This window comes from Nicotiana attenuata, unplaced genomic scaffold (assembly GCF_001879085.1).
Source record: "Nicotiana attenuata strain UT unplaced genomic scaffold, NIATTr2, whole genome shotgun sequence".
Lineage (NCBI taxonomy): Eukaryota > Viridiplantae > Streptophyta > Magnoliopsida > Solanales > Solanaceae > Nicotiana > Nicotiana attenuata.
The window spans coordinates 173,449-194,673 of NW_017671566.1; the positions used below are offsets into that span (position 1 = coordinate 173,449).

Here is a 21,225-nt window from a genome sequence, read left to right on the forward strand (position 1 = left end):
CTTATGAAACGATCCGCAGCCAGCAGAGTCTCCTTCGGAGTACTTGCATTTTTCTTTTCTGTCCAAATTGTATTTCGGAGAGTTATTGTATTGTATTTTAATTCTTAGTAAATGCTCATGCACTTGTGACACCGGGTTCTGGGATGATTATGGGTTATTCAGTGTTGAAATTGGAAAACATTATTATTATTCTGTAAAGTTCATCTTTTACTAATTAAGTTGAAGGAAATTTATGATTTCAAAAATATTAAAATGAGAATTTAATTAACTATTTAGTGTTGGCTTGCCTGACAGTGGTGTCCGGCGCTATCACGACCTTTAACGAATTTTGGATCGTGATACAAATTCAATTTCCAGGTGACTTTTCAAACAAGCTCTTAGTATATATAAACCTATAACCTTAAAAATATAATTGTTTGAACCCATAGAATTTATATTTTATATCCTCCTCTGATTTTCTGATGTAGCTAGCTCATAACAAATTACAATTCATTTTACATAGTTCAAGATCAAAAGGAAATCTTGTTGCAATAATACAGCTAATTAAATTATAGTTTCGCTAATTTTAGTACCTAGAAACCTGCTTCAAACAAGGGAATATATCCTACGAATTTTTGAAGTTCTCTTTTATCACCAAGCTGTGTGGCAAGACAAATACTATGTTCAATGAGATTATACCAATGCAGAGTATGTCCAAAATTGAAGTGGCATGTCTAAACAATTGTTACAAAAAATAATTAAAATTGAGAAACTCCACATAATATCGCAAGGCAACCACAAGAGAAGATGGTGTAATATACCAAATTTAATTTTACAGAGTTAAACTTGAGGAGAGATTTTGGAAAAAAAAAAAACTAACTAAAATGAATCTTGAGTAGAAATTAAAAAAAAAATCTCATCCGGTGATTACACAAAAAGACACGAGCTATATATTGGTAATGAGCACATCATCTTTTCGGGAAGGAAAATTTTACAGGCACATCATTTTTACATTACCATATTTGCATAATGGGTGGTTGCGTCAGGGGCGAAGCTAGAGTGCTAGGAGCGGGTTCGGTCGAATTCAATAGTTTTAGTTTGAACTCTGTATTTGTCTAAAGAATTTGTTAAATATTTATAAATTAATAATAAAATTTTTTATTAAATATTTATCAATTAATAGGAACGTGTGGAAGTCGAGCATTAGGGTTGTAGGCTAGGGGGTAGTTCATAGTTTTTCCCTCTTTGTACCGGGTAGTCTGATAGAATCTTGCCTAGGTCTGGTAGCGGTCTATGTTGTGTTCACACTATTTTGTTGTTTTGCATAGGATTGTATTATTGCACTCCCTTTCACTTATTTGGTGTATTTTAAGATATTATTATTACTTCTCTTGCTTCTTTTGTTGTTACAGATCTCTTCTTGCATTCCTTTTCTGATATTATTATCTCTTCTGTTGAGCCGAGGGTCTCCCGGAAACAGCCTCTCTACCCTTCCGGGATAGAGGTAAGGTCTGCGTACATCCTACCCTCCCCAGACCCCACTAGTGAGATTTTACTGGGTATGTTGTTGTCGTTGAATATAGAAACCAACAACTTCAAACAATTAAAATCTCGAACCCATAAGCTTGAAATCCCGACTCCTTTGAATTGCGTCATATGGGACAAATGATAATTTTTTGTCAGAACAATTTGTTAAAATAATTGATAGGGATGACTAATAATAGAGTAACCGATCGAAGACTTTCACTAAGGAAGAGTTGGAATATAAAGAAGTATAAGAAGAAAATAAGAGTATTTAATATATAAATATATATGAATTAAAATATTCTTTAAACTTTCAACATTTAATTTTATGACGAAGAGCTGTCAATTGAATCTCCTCCCCCTGAACAAATAGTGGTTCCGCCACTAAATAAGAGTGTAATAGAAATCGATTGTTGTTCAACAAATGAAAACATAAGATAAAAACCTTTTAATGTAACCACTTAACACAACAAAAAAAAAAAAACTTTTACACATCATAAATTGGTTGAAATCTCTATAAATGCAGATTGTCTTCCATTTATGATGAAAATGAAAAAAGTTAAAAAATGAATAAAGTTGTCTTCATGTGACCTATAAATTACGGGTTCGAACCATAAAATTCAGGGGCGTATGCAGGATTTGTGGTAAGCATTATCAAATTTTGAAAAAAAATATGAATAAATAAATAAATCACTATAACGAAAAGCAGTATCAATTTTTATATTTATACTCAATATTTTCATTTTGTATACTATCTATATATATATACATATTTAATAAAAATTCTGATGAAGCGGTGTCAAGTGATACCGCTTGCTGCAAAGTATATCCACCCCTGCTAGAATTAGTCATTAATGCTTGCATTAGAGTATGTTGCCTACAACCTACCTCTTAAGGTACATTCTTTTCTAAATCCTACGTAAATACGAAATGCTTTGCGTACCGAATTATGCTTAAATATTTTAAAACAAATTTAACTTACTTAAACGACTAATGTTTTTGACCAATTTGGTAGATGTTTAGACTAAATGTGTGAATTTTCACACTGCCACACCAGTCCAACGTACTTTAGCCTTCTGGAAGCTTATGCTTTCCTCATGTATTTAAACTTAATTTTTCTTCTCACGTTAGATCCACTCTATCACAAGACTTTTCACAAAAAAAATCTCAAAATCTTTCTCCCTTTCCCCCCCTCGTTTTCTCTCTGTTTTCTTGATTTCTTATTCATTTCTCAACAATGGAAAATTCCAATTTTTCATCTTCTTCAATGGAAAAAGTGAATTTCAGAACAAAAATTCTAAGCAGACACTTAAACCAAGAAAACCCAACACCCATTAATTCAATACTCCAATCTTTCCCATGTCTGAGCTACAACCCACCTGAATTTTCAGAACCATCTTCTGTTTTTGACACAAAAGAAATGAGAAAACTTATGGATGGTCATAATTTGCAAGAAAGAGACTGGCTATTTGGTCTAATGTTGCAAAGTAATCTTTTTAACCCAAAATTAAGAGGTGGTAAAGTATTTGTTCAACCTGATTATAACCAATCTAAAGAACAACAAAGGGAAATTACTATGAGGAGAATTGGCTATCTTATGCAAAATGGTGTTTTTGAAAGGTGGCTAACTGGTAAAGGACCTGAAGATGAGTTTAGGAAATTGGCTCTAGTGGATGTGGTTGGAATATTTGATCATTCTCTTGCTATCAAGATTGGTGTCCATTTTTTCCTATGGTATGTTTCTCAATTTTTTATTGGTGATAAATTCAAAAATATTTACCCATTAGGTAACTATAAGTAAATTTCTTTGATAAACATTTAAGAAATAAGCTAAAACAAGTAACTAATCAGCTCTCACATGTTGAAATTTAGTAAGTGAAGGGTAAAAAAGTCATTACACTTGTATATATGACTTCAAATCTTTTTTTTTTTTTTGGATTAGTTGGGGTCAGATATATGAATTGACTTATTATTTTAGAATAAGAATAAGAAAAACCTAAATATATTAAATTGCCACTAGGGACAATCTTGATTGGTTTGGTTGCATTACATAACTTGTTATACTTAGTCTCTCATGTAAGCAATTTTTTTTTTTTTTTAATCTTCTATCATAAGTTGTTCAGAACCCATCATATAAATCTCGGTAGGAAAGGTTTTAATTAGAGTCGGAACCAAAATTTAAATTTATGAGGTCGAGATTTTAGTCCTTTAAATTACTGGATTCTAAGTTAAGAATTTATAAATATTTAATAAATTTTTAAAGCTAAATACAATTGAACAAAGCTACTGGGTTCGGCCGAAACTGCGTATGAAGCAGGGGCGAATTTTGGGAGCGGAAGGAGGTTCACCTGAAGCCCCTTTGCCGGTGGCGGAGCCACCTTATAAGAAGGGGTGTCAAATGACACCCCTTCGCGGGAAAAATACCTGTGTAGGTAGGTAAAAAAAATATATGTACATATATTATATATTAAGAGCCCGTTTGGCTTAGCTGATTTAGAGTAGCTGATAAGCTTAGGTGCTGAAAAGCACTTTTAAGTGCTGAAACTGATTTAAAAAATAAGCAGTTACGTGTTTGGATAAAAGTGCTGAAATTAATAATATGTAGCTAAAGAACCGGGCATATGAAGAGTTTTGTTTTAAAAAGAAGTATTTTAGGGATAGAACCGTAAATATTTTGGTCAAACTTAAACTGCTTATAAGCTGAAATTTGATAAGTTGGGGGAGACCAACTTATGGCTTTTGGCTTATAAGCACTTAACTTATAAGCACTTTTAATTTTACCAAACGCGTAGATAAGCCAAAAAGTGCTTATCAGCCAGTTTGACCAGCTTATAAGCTTAGCCAAACACCCTCTAACTCCCCTTGATTTTCTGATATGTTTACTTTTATATATTTTGACACCTCTTAATGAAAATTTTGGATCCGCCACTGCCCTTCGCCAAGAAAATTACTCTGTACGTATAAGGCGAAATTTTGGTTTGTACCTCTATATTTTATTTTTTGAATCACCTTAACACAAACCGAAAGTGTAGCTTAGTGGTTAAGGGAGTTCAAAATTGTAATGTCGTTGATTCAATTCCTATCAGCCATAATTCTTTTTTAATTTCTAATTTTTTCTTTTTTTAAACTCTTAGCGAAAATTCTGCCTTCCACACTGGTACCAAACTCTAGCTCCACGCCCTGGTTTTAATGCCTCCTTATTTAAGAGGTTTTTTGGTAGTAGGTAAACAGAATATCATTCTCATTTTAGGTTGATTCATTCAATGGTAAGATAAAGTGATAAAACCAATCTTGGAAAAATATAGAATAAAGAAGAGATAGAGATTACAAAAAATACTCATCTGATTACACATATGCCAATAAAAGATAGAAACTGTCAGTAATGTTCAATGGCCCATCACATGGGAGAAATTATAATTTCTTGTTAAAGCCCTTTACAATCTTAAAAATAATTTGATATTTAAATACTTTCCCAAAACAAAAAGTAGATACGTCCAACATAGGTTGCCAAATTAAACAACTCACTCTATTGCATTTTTTGGTACTCCCTCCATCTCATTTTGTATTCGGATTTCGAAAATCTAACGAGTTATTCTTTGACCGTTATTTTTCATGTTAAATATTTGAATTATTAATTTTGTAACTTATAGTAGTACTTTTTTGTGTAGTTATTGAATATATATATTTTATTTCAGAAACTTTAAAGATTCTATGTTCAAATACACAATCAAAATTAAATAGTTTGAATCTCGAAAAACAAAAAATATCACATAAAATTGGGACAAATGGGGTAAGTAGATAAACACCTTTTAGAACTTGTACAAAGGAAATAGATCAGTTGGATCCTACCTCAACAGATTTCATAACTAAATATATCAGAACATTTCATAACTATAATATTGTAAGAATCCAACATTAATTGCATTTCCTTAAATGTTCTCTTTTTCTTCTCAGTTTTCTTGATTTCCTATACAATTAATCATCTATTCAAATCATTCAACAAAATGAAAAATTCCCATTTTTCATCTTCTTCAATGGAGACAGTGAACTTTAGAACAAAAGTCATTAGCAAACACCTAAACCAAGAAAATCCAACATTCAATTATTCATTACTCCAATCTTTCCCATGTCTCAGTTACAATCCACCTGAATTTTCAGAACCATCTTCTGTTTTTGACATAAAAGAAATGAGAAAACTTTTAGATGGTTATAATTTGCAAGAAAGGGACTGGCTTTTTGGTCTAATGTTGCAAAGTAATCTTTTTAACTCAAAAATAAGGGGTGGCAAAGTATTTGTTCAACCTGACTATAACCAATCTAAGGAACAGCAAAGGGAAATTACTATGAGGAGAATTGGCTATCTTTTGCAAAATGGTGTTTTTGAAAGGTGGCTAACTGGTAAAGGACCTGAAGATGAGTTGAGGAAATTTGATTTTGTAGATGTTATTGGCATCTTTGATCATTCTCTTAAAATCAAGATCGGCGTCCATTTTTTCTTATGGTATGTTTATTTCCTAAGGGGTCGTTTGGTAGGTGGGATAAGGAATAATAATCTCGAAATTAGATGCAGGATTATTTTATCCCGTGTTTGGTTGAATTTTTTTTTCTAGTCTTAGCAATCTTGGAATTAATTAATTTCACAACTGGATATTATTCTATCCCCATTGAGGGTGAGATAATAATCTCGGGTTAATTAATCCCGAGATAAACACTAAAATAACAAAGATGCCCTTCTTCAAGGCTCTTCCAATAAAAAAATGTTTACTAAATAATTCATGTATTATAATCCCATCATTATAATCCCAGAATAACTTTTCCCGTAGAACATGTATTATAAATTGTGAGTCTTTAAGGGCCATTTGGTTCAAGGGATTAAGTGTGTAGTAAGTAAATTTTGTACTCCCTCCGTTCACTTTTAGTTGTCCACTTTGGATTTTTGACGTCCCTTAAGAAATAATAAACGAAACACTGTACTTATTGAAGCACTAAGGATATATTTGAAAAATAAAGTAATAAATCATTGCTTGTTTTCGTCAAATGTAGCCAAAATGACTAATAGGACTTGAGAGATTACCAAAATGAAAAGAAAAAAAAAGTTACTCCCGCACAGTGATTTCATCAAACTAATAAATACATGACATGTTTTTATCATTTTATACATTTTATCATTTAATTATGATTAATAATTATCTATTCTCACATTAGTTTATCATTTATCCATGATAACTGTATGTGGTTTAATGTAAACATGAATGTAATAACTTTAAGTCTTTTCCGTACTAAGATTCTCTATACTAAGTATAATAGTAATATCTTAACCATTAAATTAATTTGACTTTAGGACCAATTAGGCAGACATTTAGACTTCACACTACCATACTCATATTTGAACCTTATAACTCAAGATCCACTATTTTCTCACGAAACTTCTCTTCAAATTCAATTATACAGTTTGCAAATTCCTCTTCTTTTTTCATCAGTTTCTTGATTTCTTAACAATGGAAAATTCCCATTTTTCTTCATCATCATCTTATTCTTCTTCAATGGAAAAAGTGAATTTCAGAACAAAAGTCCTTAGCAGACACCTAAACCAAGAAAATCCAACACCAAATTCAATACTCCAATCATTCCCATGTCTCAGTTACAACCCACCTGAATTTTCAGAAACATTTGCTGTTTTTGACATAAAAGAAATGAGAAAACTTTTGGATGATCATAATTTAGAGGACAAGGACTGGCTTTTTGGTTTAATGTTACAAAGCAATCTTTTTAATCCAAAAATACGGGGTGGTAAAGTATTTGTTTGCCCTGACTATAACCAATCAAAAGAACAGCAAAGGGAAATTACTATGAGGAGAATTGAGTATCTTCTTGAACATGGTGTTTTTAAAGGTTGGCTTACTGGTAATGGACCAGACGATGAGTTGAGGAAACTTGCTTTTATTGATGTTGTTAGCATCTTTGATCATTCTCTTTCTGTCAAAATCGGCGTCCATTTTTTCTTATGGTATGTTTCGTTAAGAGCGATTAGTTGATCACAACTTAGTTTTAGTATTGCAAACTATGGACCATGTTCAATCTTTTAGTAAATCTTTTACACACAATTATTTTCTTCCACATATACTCTAGTTGCCTGATTTTGTTAGTTGCGACGCATATAATAAGTTCTTCTTTATACCTAGGACGTGGTAATTCCGAAGTTGTACTTGTCATGAGCTGTTACAAGCAGTGGCAGAGCCATGATTTTTATTGAGGGATATCAATATATAAAGTAAGTAAATCCCTGAAGAAGCTAAGGGGCCACTGGTAACAAGGCACGAAAGTCTTGCTAATGTGAGTATTGGCATTCTTGAATTATCGCCGTCACCACTCGATCGCCCTTATATTCGCTCCTGTTGATCAGTTTTTTTTCTCATCACTAGTCATGTGATATGGAACACCTGAATGAACAATCCAATCATGTTCATAATTGACTAGTATCTCACTTACAGTTGCAAGTGATTGTGCCTTTTCTGGTTCGGCAAAGTGAGAGGTGACAGTCTCTTCCTGTCAATTGCTTTCTTTAACTGCTTAAGAGGTCCCAAATTCCCAATCTTCTCCCTTATATTGATTATTTGGGTAGAAGTGGTTGTGTTACAATTAACTTTCTTTAACGATAGCCTCTGTCGTAGTGTCCTTTCTTCCCACAATTTTAACACTTATCCCCGATTGTTGAAGCATTGATTTGCCTGCTTGTTGGCTCGCTGGCTTCATTTATGTTGATTCTCTGTCCTCTCCTTGGTTGTGAGGTTGTTTCCTCATCCCTTTTTCTGTAGCTTTGTTTGTTGATTGATCAACCATTTCTTCTGTCTTGAAATTTATAGTTTTGCCTTTTTACTGAGGAGCATTTTCTTCATCTTATATAAAAAGGCTTGTAATGACTTCTCCAAGTCTCTTCATTTGCTGATTCTAATTCAGATAAAGATGATTCTGTGACCCACCCGTGTGTGGCTGTGACCATGACTTTATGCTCTGGCCTCAAACCAGGAATGATAATTCTCTTCATCCTTGTGATAGCATTATCTAAATCCAGTTTTGGTATATCATCACATAAAGTATTTAACATTCGAGTAATGTTGACTAATCGTCATGTGCTGTTGCGAGATTGACAAAAGCTCATTTTCAAGCCTTCGTAATTTCGCATGTTTTTCTTCGTACAAATGGTCGCAAGTGTGTCCTAAGCTTCTTATCCGCTGCTAGAATCCATCTTCGATCATTGTAGTGAGAACATACATAGCCTTTACGTCTTAACTCTCACTTTCACTCTTTTTTCTTTTATTTTTCTCTCTCACTTCCACTCTTTCTTACACGCTTTTGTTCTCACACTTTGTTGCACACTGACAACTGGAATGACCACCTCTATTTATAGGTGGTCATGGGAGGATCTAGTGGAGGTACTATTCTAGAATTACACCACTCATATTTAGAGTACTTCTAGGCTTCTCAGTCCAGAATTCTCATTCTAGAGTTCTTCAATTCTATCAATTCACTGAATATCTTAGATTCTCCTTTGAAATATATTAAATATCGAGTTGGTGGTGTCCTTTTAACATGTTTGTCTAGTGTGTCACAATCTATTCGCACTTTTATGTTTCCTTTTTCTGACTGATGAATTATACTACCTTGGTTGTTGCTATGTATTCCGAATTAGTTGAGACAGCTACATGAATCCTCTGTATCTATTTAAGAGACTCATCATAATTGGACCATTTTTCCCAGTCATCAACCTACAGTAAAAAGGTAAATGTGGAAAAAGAATAAGAAACACCTAAGTAGACCTTGGAATATCTGGTGCAGACGATCTTGTTTGGTCACATGCATTGGACTCTTTTTGTGTTGGTCGTCAACCGAATGCAAGAAACAGATAATTTTGGAATAAGAATAAGAACTGAAAAACCATAGTAGGTAAATTTCTCGTAGGGACAATCTTGATTTGTTGGTTATTCTGCATAACTTAGAATTCCAGGTAACCGGAATATCATTGAGCTTTTTGGTGTATTGATTCAGGGGTGGTGCAATCAAGTTTTTTGGTACCCAACGACATCATGATAAGTGGTTGAGGGACACAGAGAATTACGTGGTTAAGGGTTGCTTTGCTATGACAGAGTTGGGACATGGAAGTAATGTAGGTGAAGGTTCTTTAATTATATACGACTTTATTCGGCAAATGATTGTTCATTGGCTCTGTAATTCTAACTGAATTCCTTTGCAATTACTGTTCAGGTTCGAGGTATTGAAACAGTCACAACCTATGATTCAAGCACAGGAGAGTTTGTAATAAACACTCCATGTGAATCAGCTCAGAAGTATTGGATTGGCGGTGCAGCTAATGTAACTACACTACCCTCTTCTCGAAAGCCGTTCGGCGTGTTTATTTGACTGGTGTTTTTAGTTTGTCTACTTATTAATTTTTCTAAATTGACATCATTTCTCTTGACCGTATTGTAGCATGCAACGCATACAGTAGTTTTCTCTCAGCTACACATTGACGGAAAAAATCAAGGTGTCCATGCTTTTATCGCGCAAATCAGAGATGCAAATGGCAACATTTGTCCAAACATACGTATAGCTGATTGCGGTCACAAGATTGGCTTGAATGGGGTTGACAATGGCAGAATCTGGTAAAGATGAGCTGTACTTGAACTTAGCTTTAAGTACAGTGAAACTGTATTAAAATTCATTTTGGCGGTTAGGAGCTAAGCACTTAGTGAAATTGCATTTTCCAGGTTTGACAATGTCCGGGTACCCAGAGAAAATTTGTTAAATTCAGTGGCGGATGTTTCTCCAGATGGGAAATATCTTACTGCTATTAAGGACCCCGACCAGGTAAACTTAATTCATTTTAGGCAATGATTCGCAGCTTTTTTTGTCGTGCTAATCATAATATGGATATCTTTATCTATTAGTGATTCTTTATGATCTATAGTAGGAAAAGGTTACAGTTTTGAAAGCTCGTCAAGAAATGTTGATGAGAAAGATAATGCATCAGTTTGTAATCTGAGACTCGGTGACTAAATCTGTTGCAGCTTTAAGCTCCTCTTGCCTTGCCTTTTCCGTCATCAATGTTATATTATTTGAATTTTGGGATGTTTTGGAAAATGTTCGGTAGCTAACCAACTTTTAACAATTTTGTTCTCAGAGATTTGCAGCATTTATGGCCCCTTTGACATCTGGTCGTGTGACAATCGCAGTTAGTGCAACTTACTCAGCAAAGGTATGACAAGCAACAATTGCTTCTGCTCAAACATTTTGTTTGTCAGTCATACGCTACCCAAAAAAATATTTTCGTGGCGTCTTATCTTCTTGTCCTGCTTGGTCAGATTGGTTTGGCGACTGCATTAAGATACTCGCTGACAAGGAGAGCATTTTCAGTTACTCCTAATGGACCAGAAGTTCTTATACTCGATTATCCAAGTCATCAACGACGACTTCTTCCTCTTCTTGCAAAAACGTAAATGCTCACCGAATTGCACTAATTTCCTATTCTACCATGGATTAATCTCTTCATGTTCATGAGAAATCGAAAGACATGCATTCGTACTATCATTCTTTAGTTTATGGTTTTCCCCCTTTGTTTTGTTTCTGTCAACATGAGATACATCGATAAAATAACCCAAAACTATTTATTCTTTTCTCTTGTAAACTGGTGTTAACCTTTCTAATGTCCATATTTTTTCGCTCCGCAGTTAACTTTCTGGTTATAAGTTGTGTGCAAATTCTTCTATCTCTGCTAGTTGACACTTGTTTTATCATGAGCTTTTTCATAATGTGGTCCGCATTTACAGATATGCTATGAGCTTTGCTTCTAACTACTTGAAAAAGATTTATGTCAAGAGGACACCTGAGATGAACAAAGTTATTCATGTTATTTCAAGTGCATTCAAAGCTACGGCAAGTTGGCATAACATGCGAACTCTTCAGGTAGTATGCACAAGAAAACTTGGATTGTTACCGATTTAACTTTGTTCCAGACTCCAAAAAATTTTTATATGTTGAATCAGGAATGTCGTGAAGCCTGTGGAGGCCAAGGGTTGAAGACTGAAAATCGGGTTGGCCAGCTGAAAGGTGAATTTGATGTGCAGTCTACTTTCGAGGGTGACAACAATGTTCTTATGCAACAGGTATGGTTAAAATGCTACTATTTGTTTTACAAAGTATTTTTCATATGTAGTCTCTTCTGAGTCGGATAAAATAGAATTGGTAACATTTTGCTAGCATGAATCTTCTTTAACACACTCGCGTGCACATGTGGTTCTTGACTTTAAAAGTTGAAGATCATAGATACATAAGCCGCTGGGTCGCACGACCGAAGAACGCCCAACATAAAGGTGCACACTGCTCAACAACAACAACAACATACCCAATAAAATCTCACTAGTGGGGTCTGGGGAGAGTAGAGTGTACGCAGACCTTACCCCTACCCCGAAAAGGATAGAGAAAAGGTGCACACTGCTCCATGTGAAATATTCATCTTCATAGGAGCTTTTTGATAGTAGTCGTGTCCAACAGCCATCAGCTCTCGGCTTGTTGGTAAATTGAGAGCTTCAAGCCCTGATTTGTGGTGGTGCACCCTCCACAAGTGCGGCCCGACTAAGGGGAGACGGGGATAACTACAGGCCCAAAACCTTTTACCCATCTTTCTCAATCAATGGGGGTGCCTGGTGCACCTCATCTTCTCATTTCTCGTTGCTCATTCCCGTTAGGCCAAAGTGTTTGGCCTTTCCTTCTTTTCAGCATTAGGTGCAAGGAGAAATTTCACTCGTTTTCTTATCTCATTGCAATAGAAGGTTATATCATTAATTGATTTAGCTCAATAACTCTACACACTCTGCACCTACTCTTCGCATTAATTAATGGATCTTGAGAGTGCATAAGGATATCTCGAAAATGTGTTTATTGTTGATCTTTACATAGCCACCGTGTAACTTTGATGTTCAATGGGAAACTTATAATGGCAGGTTAGCAAGGCACTTCTTGGGGAATATGTGACAGCCAAAAGGAGTAAGAAGCCGTTCAAAGGATTGGGATTAGAACACATGAACGACTCTCGTCCCGTCGTACCTTCACAACTCACAAGTTCCACAATGAGGCAAGCCCAGTTCCAGGTAACGAAGCTTTTGTTTCTTTTTCATTTTAGATGAATAATTTAGCAGGTCAGTAGTTTTGACTGCCTTTCTTTCCAGAACGACATATTCTGCCTACGAGAACGAGACCTGTTGGAACGTTTTGCTGCTGAAATTTCATTATGCCAGTCACAGGGAAAAAGCAAAGAATATGCTTTTACTTTGGTAAGCGTACTCTTTCTTTTGCTCTTCTCTTAATCCCATTTGTATTGGGTGCTTGCATATAACAAATCGGTTTATTTTTTTCCCCTTCACAGGATTATCAGCTCGCTGAAGACCTTGGGAGAGCCTTCTCAGACCGAGCAGTTCTGCATACTTTCCTCGAGGCAGAGGCATCTGTCACATCTGGCCCCCTTAAGGTACTGAACAAATGTCTTCTAGTTCATTTTTATAATGATACCAGAGTAATGTTCTACGTGGATGTGAATGTGAAAATGGAATAGTCCGTAGACACAAAAATAATTAACTATGGAGGTAGGACAAGTAGACTTAGTAATGAAAACAATCAGAGTGTTGCTTTGAGCGCATAAACTAATCTCCCTCTGTCCCAATTTATGTAGCATCGTCTGACTAGGCACGGAGTTTAAGAAGAAAAAAAAAAGATTTTTGAAACTTGTGGTCTAAAACAAGTCTTAGATATTTGTGTGGTTATAAATCATCTCATTAAGGATAAAAGTGGAATTTAAAGTTAATTCTTTCTTAGTAAAGAAAGATGACATTCTTTTTGGACAGACTAAAAAGGAAAGAGTGCCACATAAATTAGGATAGAGGGAGTATAAAATATGAGATTGAGTTTTCAAATGTTATGCAAATGAAATTTATCGTGGCTTTTTAAAGTTTAAGCAATAGTAGTTGGCAAGACTTGAAAAACATGTCGTGTGCAACTGTGGTGTGGTTTTCTCTTGCAGAATATTTTGGGTCTCGTGAGATCGATGTATGTTTTGGCCACGCTAGAAGAGGATGCTGCATTCCTCCGATACGGATACTTGTCAACGGACAATGCTGCCGCAGTGAGAAAAGAAGTTGCGAATCTCTGCAGTGAACTAAGGCCACATGCACTTTCCTTGGTCAGTTCTTTCGGCATACCCGATGCTTTCTTGGGCCCTATAGCTTTCAATTGGGTTGAAGCCAATGTTTGGTCTTCTGAACAAAACTAGCTCGCTACACATACAAACTACAGGGAGTAAAGATTGTCACAACCATGGTCTATTCTTGCAAAGTGCTTGCCATGAATAACTCTTTAATGTTGCATTGTTTTTCAAAGAATTAAGTATATTTCGACTTTTCTGTTGCATCATTAAAGGATAGATACTTTTTTTTTCGTCAAAGGATGGATACTTTTACTCATAAACAAAGTGTTGTTTGATCCACTGGTATGTTACATATGGTCTCTCTATCTCTCTGTATGTGATTTTTGTTCAGTCAAAGGACGGATGCTGTTACTCATAAACAAAGTGTTGTTTAATGAGTACATTAAGTCGAGGGTCTATCGCAAATAACCTCTCTACCTGCATAAAGTAGGGGTAAGGTTGCGTACATACTACCCCCTGTTCTGGGATTACACTGGGTTTGTTGTTGTTGTAAACAAAGAGTTGTTTGATCCACTGGTATGTTATAGATGCTCTGTGTTGTGCACACACGCGCACGTATTCGCCTGTGTAGTTGGGAATACGACGTGTTTAAGCGCACACATGCGCACGTGTTCGCCTGTGTAGTTGGGAATGCGTTTAACATTCTCATTAAGATTTCTTGTCATTTGAATGAAACTGCATTTGCCTTGTTAAGTACCAAGGATGTGTATATTTGCATTTGCCTTTTTCTGTGTCATAAGAAAATTTTGGTAGGTATTTGGGGATTAAATCTGGTGGTTGGGTTGTTATTGTATTGTTTTGAGTATTTTGGGTTGCTTTGGGCTGCCAGAAGAGGTGGACAGGGGTGGAGTCCAGTAGCTTTTGCTTAGACGTAGTATTTTATATTAGAAAATTCATTAAATATATATTATTTAATTACAAATCTAGTAACTACACGAGCTATGTTGCCAACATAGCTAGTGTACCATATGTTTTTTTTTTTTTTTTTTTTTTTTTTTTTTTTTTTTTTCTCATCCGGTTCAAGTCGGAAAATTCTAAATTGAGGGGTAATGTATTCCCTAACAAAGACGACTAAATATTCAGGGTTTAAATCCAAGATCTCTGATTAAAAAAGAAAGAGTACTTACCGTTACTACACATGTTAGAGATGAGGTGAATGTTCAACAACTATTTTGAGTTGGTGGAATTTTGAACACCAAAATACTTCCTTTGTTGTTCTTTATTGGGGCTGTCCTTTGTTGACATAGAGTCTCGTTTGGATCGGCTTATTTTAATTGTTTTTCAACTAAAATAGTTTTTAAATTATTTTGTAGTCTTTGAATAAAGTAAAAAAATATTTTTTAAGCTAAAATAATAAAAATAAGCTAAAAGTCAAAAGTTAAAATTCTTAATTTATGGCTTATGCTTAAAAATTATTTAAAATAAACTTATCCAAACGGGGTTCATAGTCACGTGGAGGCAATGTTCTTGAGCATAAATATCCTAAACTGAGTTCTGCAGACAGTTAGAATGGAAATTAAAACATGATTGTCACTGGAAACTTATAAATTGCCAATCATATATTTGAAAATTACTTGCTATTAACCTGCGGATTAGGGATTAGGGGTGTTCAAAGAAAACCGACAAATCGAATTAAACCTAATCAGAGTCAAGCCGAGAAAAAAAAATTCGATTATGGTTCGCTTTGATTTGGTTTTGTGTTGGGAAAAAAAAACTTGACAATAATTGGTTTGGTTTGATTTTAACAAAAAAAAGTCAAATCGAAATCAAACTAACCCGAAATTTTGAATATATTTAATACATAAAAATACTTATTATAATATAATTTATAAATATTTCTTGAAAATTTTTCATAATTTAATCTTTTAACGTGTTAATTCAAGTTTGGACTTAAATTTTTTGAATGCTCTAATAAATTTTATAGCCCTTAAATGTTAGTAACTTAAATAATGTTAACAAAAGTTCAAACCAAAATCAAATCAATACTATTGCTAATAAAAGATATTCAATTTAATACTAGGAATGATAGTGTTTGGATATCTATTTTTTTTTAGTGTTGCAAGATTTAGATAAAAATGCATAGCCTATTTTTATTTTCCTATTAGTCATGTAATTAAAGTACTTTTTAGTCGTACTTATTTTAGCATGACCTAGTACTTTTAGATTATATTTATTTTTGTTATGGCTTATTAATTAGCAAATATTTATTTTATACGATTTTATTATCTATATTGTTGAATATTTTAGGATAATGACATGACATATCTCATATTTTGAATTATTTTCTGGAGAAACACCTCATATAGTTGTATCTTATTAGGATTAAAGAAATATTTAGAGCACAAGTTATATGTTTTGTGCTATGAAGACTTTACCAAGAATTTAATTTGGTCATAGATTTAATAATCCTACAAATTTGGTTTGATTTGGTAATTAAAAAACTCAAACCAACCCAACCTATATACACTCTTACATGGGATGCTCGTGGTGACAAGTGTTTGCTCTAGCAAAATAATCTAGGTGTAGAAAGTACGGAGATGAGATTTTTACTCAGGAAATTCGAGAAAAAAAGTGAAAACGCGTAAAAGCTAAGGGAATTAAACCTCTAATATATATACATTAAAAAAAAAAATCCTGTCTAATTTGTCACGTTCACGTATAGGGTAATATGATAGCAGAGTACCGTTGTCACTTTTACTGGAAAAAAAACTTGACTCAATAATCTAAACTTAGAGAAAAAGTAATAGTGTAAATACTTGAACGAATATGGTGTACCAAATATGTATAAAAATTTATTAAAATTATCACAAATAATAAATATTAACTCATTTTTTCATCTTCAACATGAATAAACTTAATAGCTGCACTCATAAAGTTTATTAAATTTTGAATCTATCGGACGTCTCATTCAGGATAAGCATCAAATGCGTACCTAACGTACTCAATATGATTTGACTATACTAGCACTGATAGTCTTTTCTTTTCTGTATTTTTCATCTATGAGTTGTAAAAGACATGAAGGGGCGTTACAATAATAATGTTTGACTCAAAAGTTGTTTAACACTTTTTAAGCAAATCAATCAAATAGATGAAGGGGTAAATCGTAATCAAATATAATAGACCTAGAGATGAAAAATAAAGTTGTTGTTGTAGATCTAATAGTGTAAAATGATAATATGAACTCAAGAGAAAGTATTCGTTAGAGATAGAGATAGAGAGAGAGAGTAGGAGAAAATGAGAGAGTTGTATTATTCAAGAATCCCCCCCCCCCCCCCCCTACAATGTGAAGATCTCCCTTATATAGTAGGATACCTTCTTCGAAATAATCAAAAAGATACAAAAATAGGTAATGTTTTCCTAGTGAAGACACTGAATCTTAAACGGTGTCGCTTTTGTCCCCGCGTCCAAGTCGTACCCTTACGTTAGTTAACGTATACTCACTGGGCGTACCCATTGGCGTAGAGATGTTAACGGTCAAATTTGACCCTATACAGTTAGTCCCTCCGTTCGTTGGAGACACATTCGGTAGGCGTCTTCAATGGGCGGAAATGCAAACTTCGTCTTAGGAGAATTTGACCTCGACCTGGGGCGGACGCGTGGCTTCCTTTTCGGAATGATGTCATCGCCTGTATGCGTCACTATTATACTTACTCCCGAGGCGGTTCAGAGGATGATGTGACATTTTGGTTTCCCGCGCACGTTTGAATCATGACTCTTCGATTTCTGCGCAACCTAACCCTATAAATGGGGGGAGGTTTAATCCGATTCATCTTTCGAACCTTTGGAAAACATTTTCTGGTTTACTTCTTTGCCTTTCTTTCTTGTAACCGTTATTTCGTGTGAGACTCCTCCACTTCTTTGAAGTCATATTTCTCGTCGTTAGTGCCTTATTTCCCCAACAGAATCATCATGGTAAAACGTCGTCAAGGTGGTAAAAAGACCAAGGACACTGACCCATCTAGGGTTCCGCCTTCCTCTGGCGGTGAGGAGGAGGAAGTGAAAAAGACCCTCGTTCCCCTTACTGTAGACAACGTCCTCCCAAAGGAAATGCATATTCGAAAGGATTTTCAGACGAAAAGTCCAGTCCTTCCCTGGGAGCATAGTGATTTATTGCAATCTCACCTAGACAAACTTCGAGCAACACACAACATTCCGGACCATGTGGAAATGGCTCCGGCTGGGAGGGACTATGCCAACGTGCACAGGCCTGGGTACTGCACATTTTACGAGTACCCGTTTTTGATCGGTTATAGTCTCCCGATTTACCCTCTAGCGGAGGAGCTTTGCCGTTTTTTCAATGTGTGTCCGGCTCAGCTTACTCCTTACACCTTGAAGGTGTGCAGGATTCTGACCACGTACACAGCTAAGGCTGAGTGCGGCGTCTCAGTTCATCATCTTTTACAGTTATTCAGCCCTGGTTACCTGAGGGGTACCATGTTGCAATTGAAAAGCCGTGGCACGAAGGGTTTGGTAGTTAAGTCTGACGACAAGGCCAATCGCCTCTTCTGGCGTAGGTACTTCTACATCAGAACGGAGCACCTGGTGTCTAACCCTGAAGGATTCCCGGAAAGATGGAACCCAGAACGTGAGTACCTTTATTTGCAGAATTCATGACTGTTCGTGACCTTGACAATTCGGCCACTGTGATTTCTTTTTTTTTTTTTTTTTTTTTTGTAGCGAGGGCTTCTCCACCCCAGTTTATTGACAGTATTAAATCGTGGGTGGAAAGATTGATACCTTATGCGGAGGAATGCCGTACCTGGGCTGCATTTCTTCAACAGTACGGCCCGTCAGGTAATTCTTCGGCCTTGGTTTGGAAGCTCCCTTAGGTTTTGTTACCTGACTCATTCGTGTTGGCAGGTCGGAGTGCCCCCAAGAAGAAGAAGGCCGTTGTTACCTCGCCTAGGGCGGAGACCGACTCTGATGACGGAGACATACCCTGCGGCTCGTTCAATGATGGCGCTCCAGAGGTTCCTCAGCAAGAGGTTGCGCCTATGGCGGCGTCCGCAAGTGAAGCGACTCCTTCAATGCCGTCCCCGCGGCCTACGGAGGAGACTTCTGAAGGTGAGGAGCCGCCAGAGAGAAAGAGACGGCGGTTGATAACGGGCAAGGGGATAGCGACTGAAGACGAGAGGGTCAGTGAACCCCGTCAAGTGTCGAGGCCGGTTTTCATGGCCGATGCTATCCGTTCCGGGAGCTCGGTTCCCCAAAGGAGTGCTGTTGCCGACGCCAGCCCAGCCCGTGTTACGGAGAGCAGTTCGTCGGCTGCTGTTGGAGAAGTGGGCGATGGTGCCGAGAGGGCGGACATTGAGGCCGCCCGTGGAGATGCAGATGGGTTAACGAGGGGTCCAGCCCATGTGGAGATGACAGCGGGTAGGTCCAACCGCCGAATTATGATCCTAGGAGGGTATAACCTATTACAACACAGCGAGCAGGCCGCAACGGATATGACCCTGTTGTGTGCGGCTGCTGAGCGTGAAATGCTGAATGGTGTTAGTGACGGGGATCTATCCCGGAGGGTTGCTGGCGCGGCCTTGCAGGTAGCTTTCAGTTTTCTTTGTGTGCCGTAAGGCTAACTTTGATGTGTACTGACTTGCCTTTCCTCTTTTTCTTCTCCTTTTTAGACTCTCATTTTAGAGGTGGAGAGGAGGCGGCGGGCGCAAAAGAAGGCAACCACTTTCAACAAGATGGCGAAGAAGTACCAACGGTGCCGTGCCAAGCATCGGGCGCTGGCGGACCTACTTAAGCAGGACCCGGAATTTCGGGTGTTCCGTGAGGGCCTTGAACAGTCGGAGGCCCAACTGAAACGGAGGGTGGCCGAGCTGGAGCAGGTCGATGAGCAGCTGATGACTGCTCTGGCTCGGAACATTGAGCTGGAGACTCTTCTTCAGTCGAAGGAAGAAGAATTGGAGGTTAGCCGTGGGGTAGCGGCGGAAGCTGCTGATTTGCGGACCAAGGTCGCTGCTTTGATCGCCGAACTCGATGCCAGGGCGGCTGAGATTGAAGTCCTTAAGTGGACTGCTGCACCAAGGCCTGATGAGGATGCGCATCGTGAGGCGCATGATATGTGGGTATACGCCGAGGCCAGATTAGTCGTATTCGAGGAGTTCTTGGCTGCGGGTCGAGCCATTGAGGCGAAGGTTCAGGAGCAACGGCGCGTAGCCCGCGAAACCTGTGGGTATAGTTCTAACTCCCCAAATCGGGCGGGCTATAACTCCAAAGACGTCAACCGTCTAGAATCCGGCTCTTGGATCTCTGCAACTTATCAACCCGGGAGCGGCGATGAACAAGGTGGCGGTCAGGCGGGGGACGACGGTCGAAGCGGCGAAGCCTCTTAGGACTTGTATATATTTTGTTTTGTTGTATTTTGGAATGTAAATGGGACCTTTTGTAAGGTCAGGTGTACATGCATTTTTTGAATGATAATGAAAGTCGTACTTTTGCTGTCATTCTAAGGGACTTTTGTATCTTTTATTTTCGGTACCTCGTCTCCGCAGAGCGGGTGCTCACTTACTTGTAGGATTTTCAGTGTGTTTCTCGAACGTTGTCTGTGTTATCCGCCGATAGGATGCGGCTTCGACGCTAGATAGTGGTGGCTTTAGCTAATAATGGCATCACTTCAATTGTTATTTGAGTGCCTTTCGTCGTAGTCGAACAGGATTGGCGACTGTTGGCGACGATGGCCTTAGCCATAATACTGTCGATGGCCTTAGCCATGTACGTAACTTCGACTATCGTCGAATTACTTGTTTGTAGTGGTCGAGCTGGGTCGATTTACTGACTACAATGGCCTTATCCACAATACTATCGATGGCCTTAGCCGTGTACGTAACTTCGACTGTCGTTGAATTACTTGCTTGTTGTAGTCGAGCTGGGTCGATTTGTTGACGACAATGGCCTTAGCCATAATGCTGTCGATGGCCTTAGCCGTGTACGTAACTTCGACTGTCGTCGAATTACTTGCTTGTCGTAGTCGAGCTGGGTCGACTTATTGACGACAATGGCCTGAGCCATAATACTGTCGATGGCCTTAGCCATGTACGTAACTTCGACTGAATTACTTGCTTGTCGTAGTCGAGCTAGGTCGACTTATTGACGACGATGGCCTGAGCCATAATACCGTCGATGGCCTTAGCCGTTTGCACGTTGGAGATGGCCTTAGCCGTTTATACATTGGAGATGGCCTTAGCCGTTTATACATTGGAGATGGCCTTAGCCGTTTATACATCGGAGATGGCCTTAGACGTTCATTCATTGGAGATGGCCTTAGTCGTTCATACATTGGAGATGGCCTTAGCCGTTCATTCATTGGAGATGGCCTTAGCCGCTCATACATTGGAGATGATGCTAGTCCAGTCCCTTTGTCATTTCAGTCAGGAGAGCGTATGGAGTGGCTGGTATGATAAACTTGTTCTGCAAATATCTCCAGGTGTCCCCTCTGCCGCCTCGTTAAAAACCTCCCCGAGAAA

The 21,225-nt window shown here is 37.3% G+C and overlaps 1 protein-coding gene across 3 annotated transcripts; it reads left to right on the forward strand.

Moving 5' to 3' along the window:
- The first annotated feature begins 2,605 nt into the window (after nt 1-2,605).
- On the forward strand, nt 2,606-14,061 carry LOC109209023 (acyl-coenzyme A oxidase 3, peroxisomal). Of its 3 annotated transcripts, none has more exons than XM_019372186.1 (13): nt 2,606-3,237; nt 9,550-9,667; nt 9,766-9,873; nt 9,991-10,163; nt 10,269-10,368; nt 10,682-10,756; nt 10,863-10,993; nt 11,328-11,463; nt 11,544-11,663; nt 12,501-12,647; nt 12,726-12,830; nt 12,923-13,024; nt 13,574-13,909. In XM_019372186.1, exons 1-13 carry the CDS (start codon nt 2,741-2,743, stop codon nt 13,820-13,822), a joined length of 2,061 nt encoding a protein of 686 aa, XP_019227731.1. In that variant the 5' UTR covers nt 2,606-2,740; the 3' UTR covers nt 13,823-13,909. The 3 variants fall into 3 exon arrangements, with proteins under 3 accessions (XP_019227731.1, XP_019227733.1, XP_019227730.1); XM_019372188.1 differs by lacking the exon at nt 2,606-3,237 and adding an exon at nt 5,447-6,004; XM_019372185.1 differs by lacking the exon at nt 2,606-3,237 and adding an exon at nt 6,872-7,510 and having other exon boundaries at nt 13,574-14,061.
- Nucleotides 14,062-21,225: the final 7,164 nt, after the last annotated feature.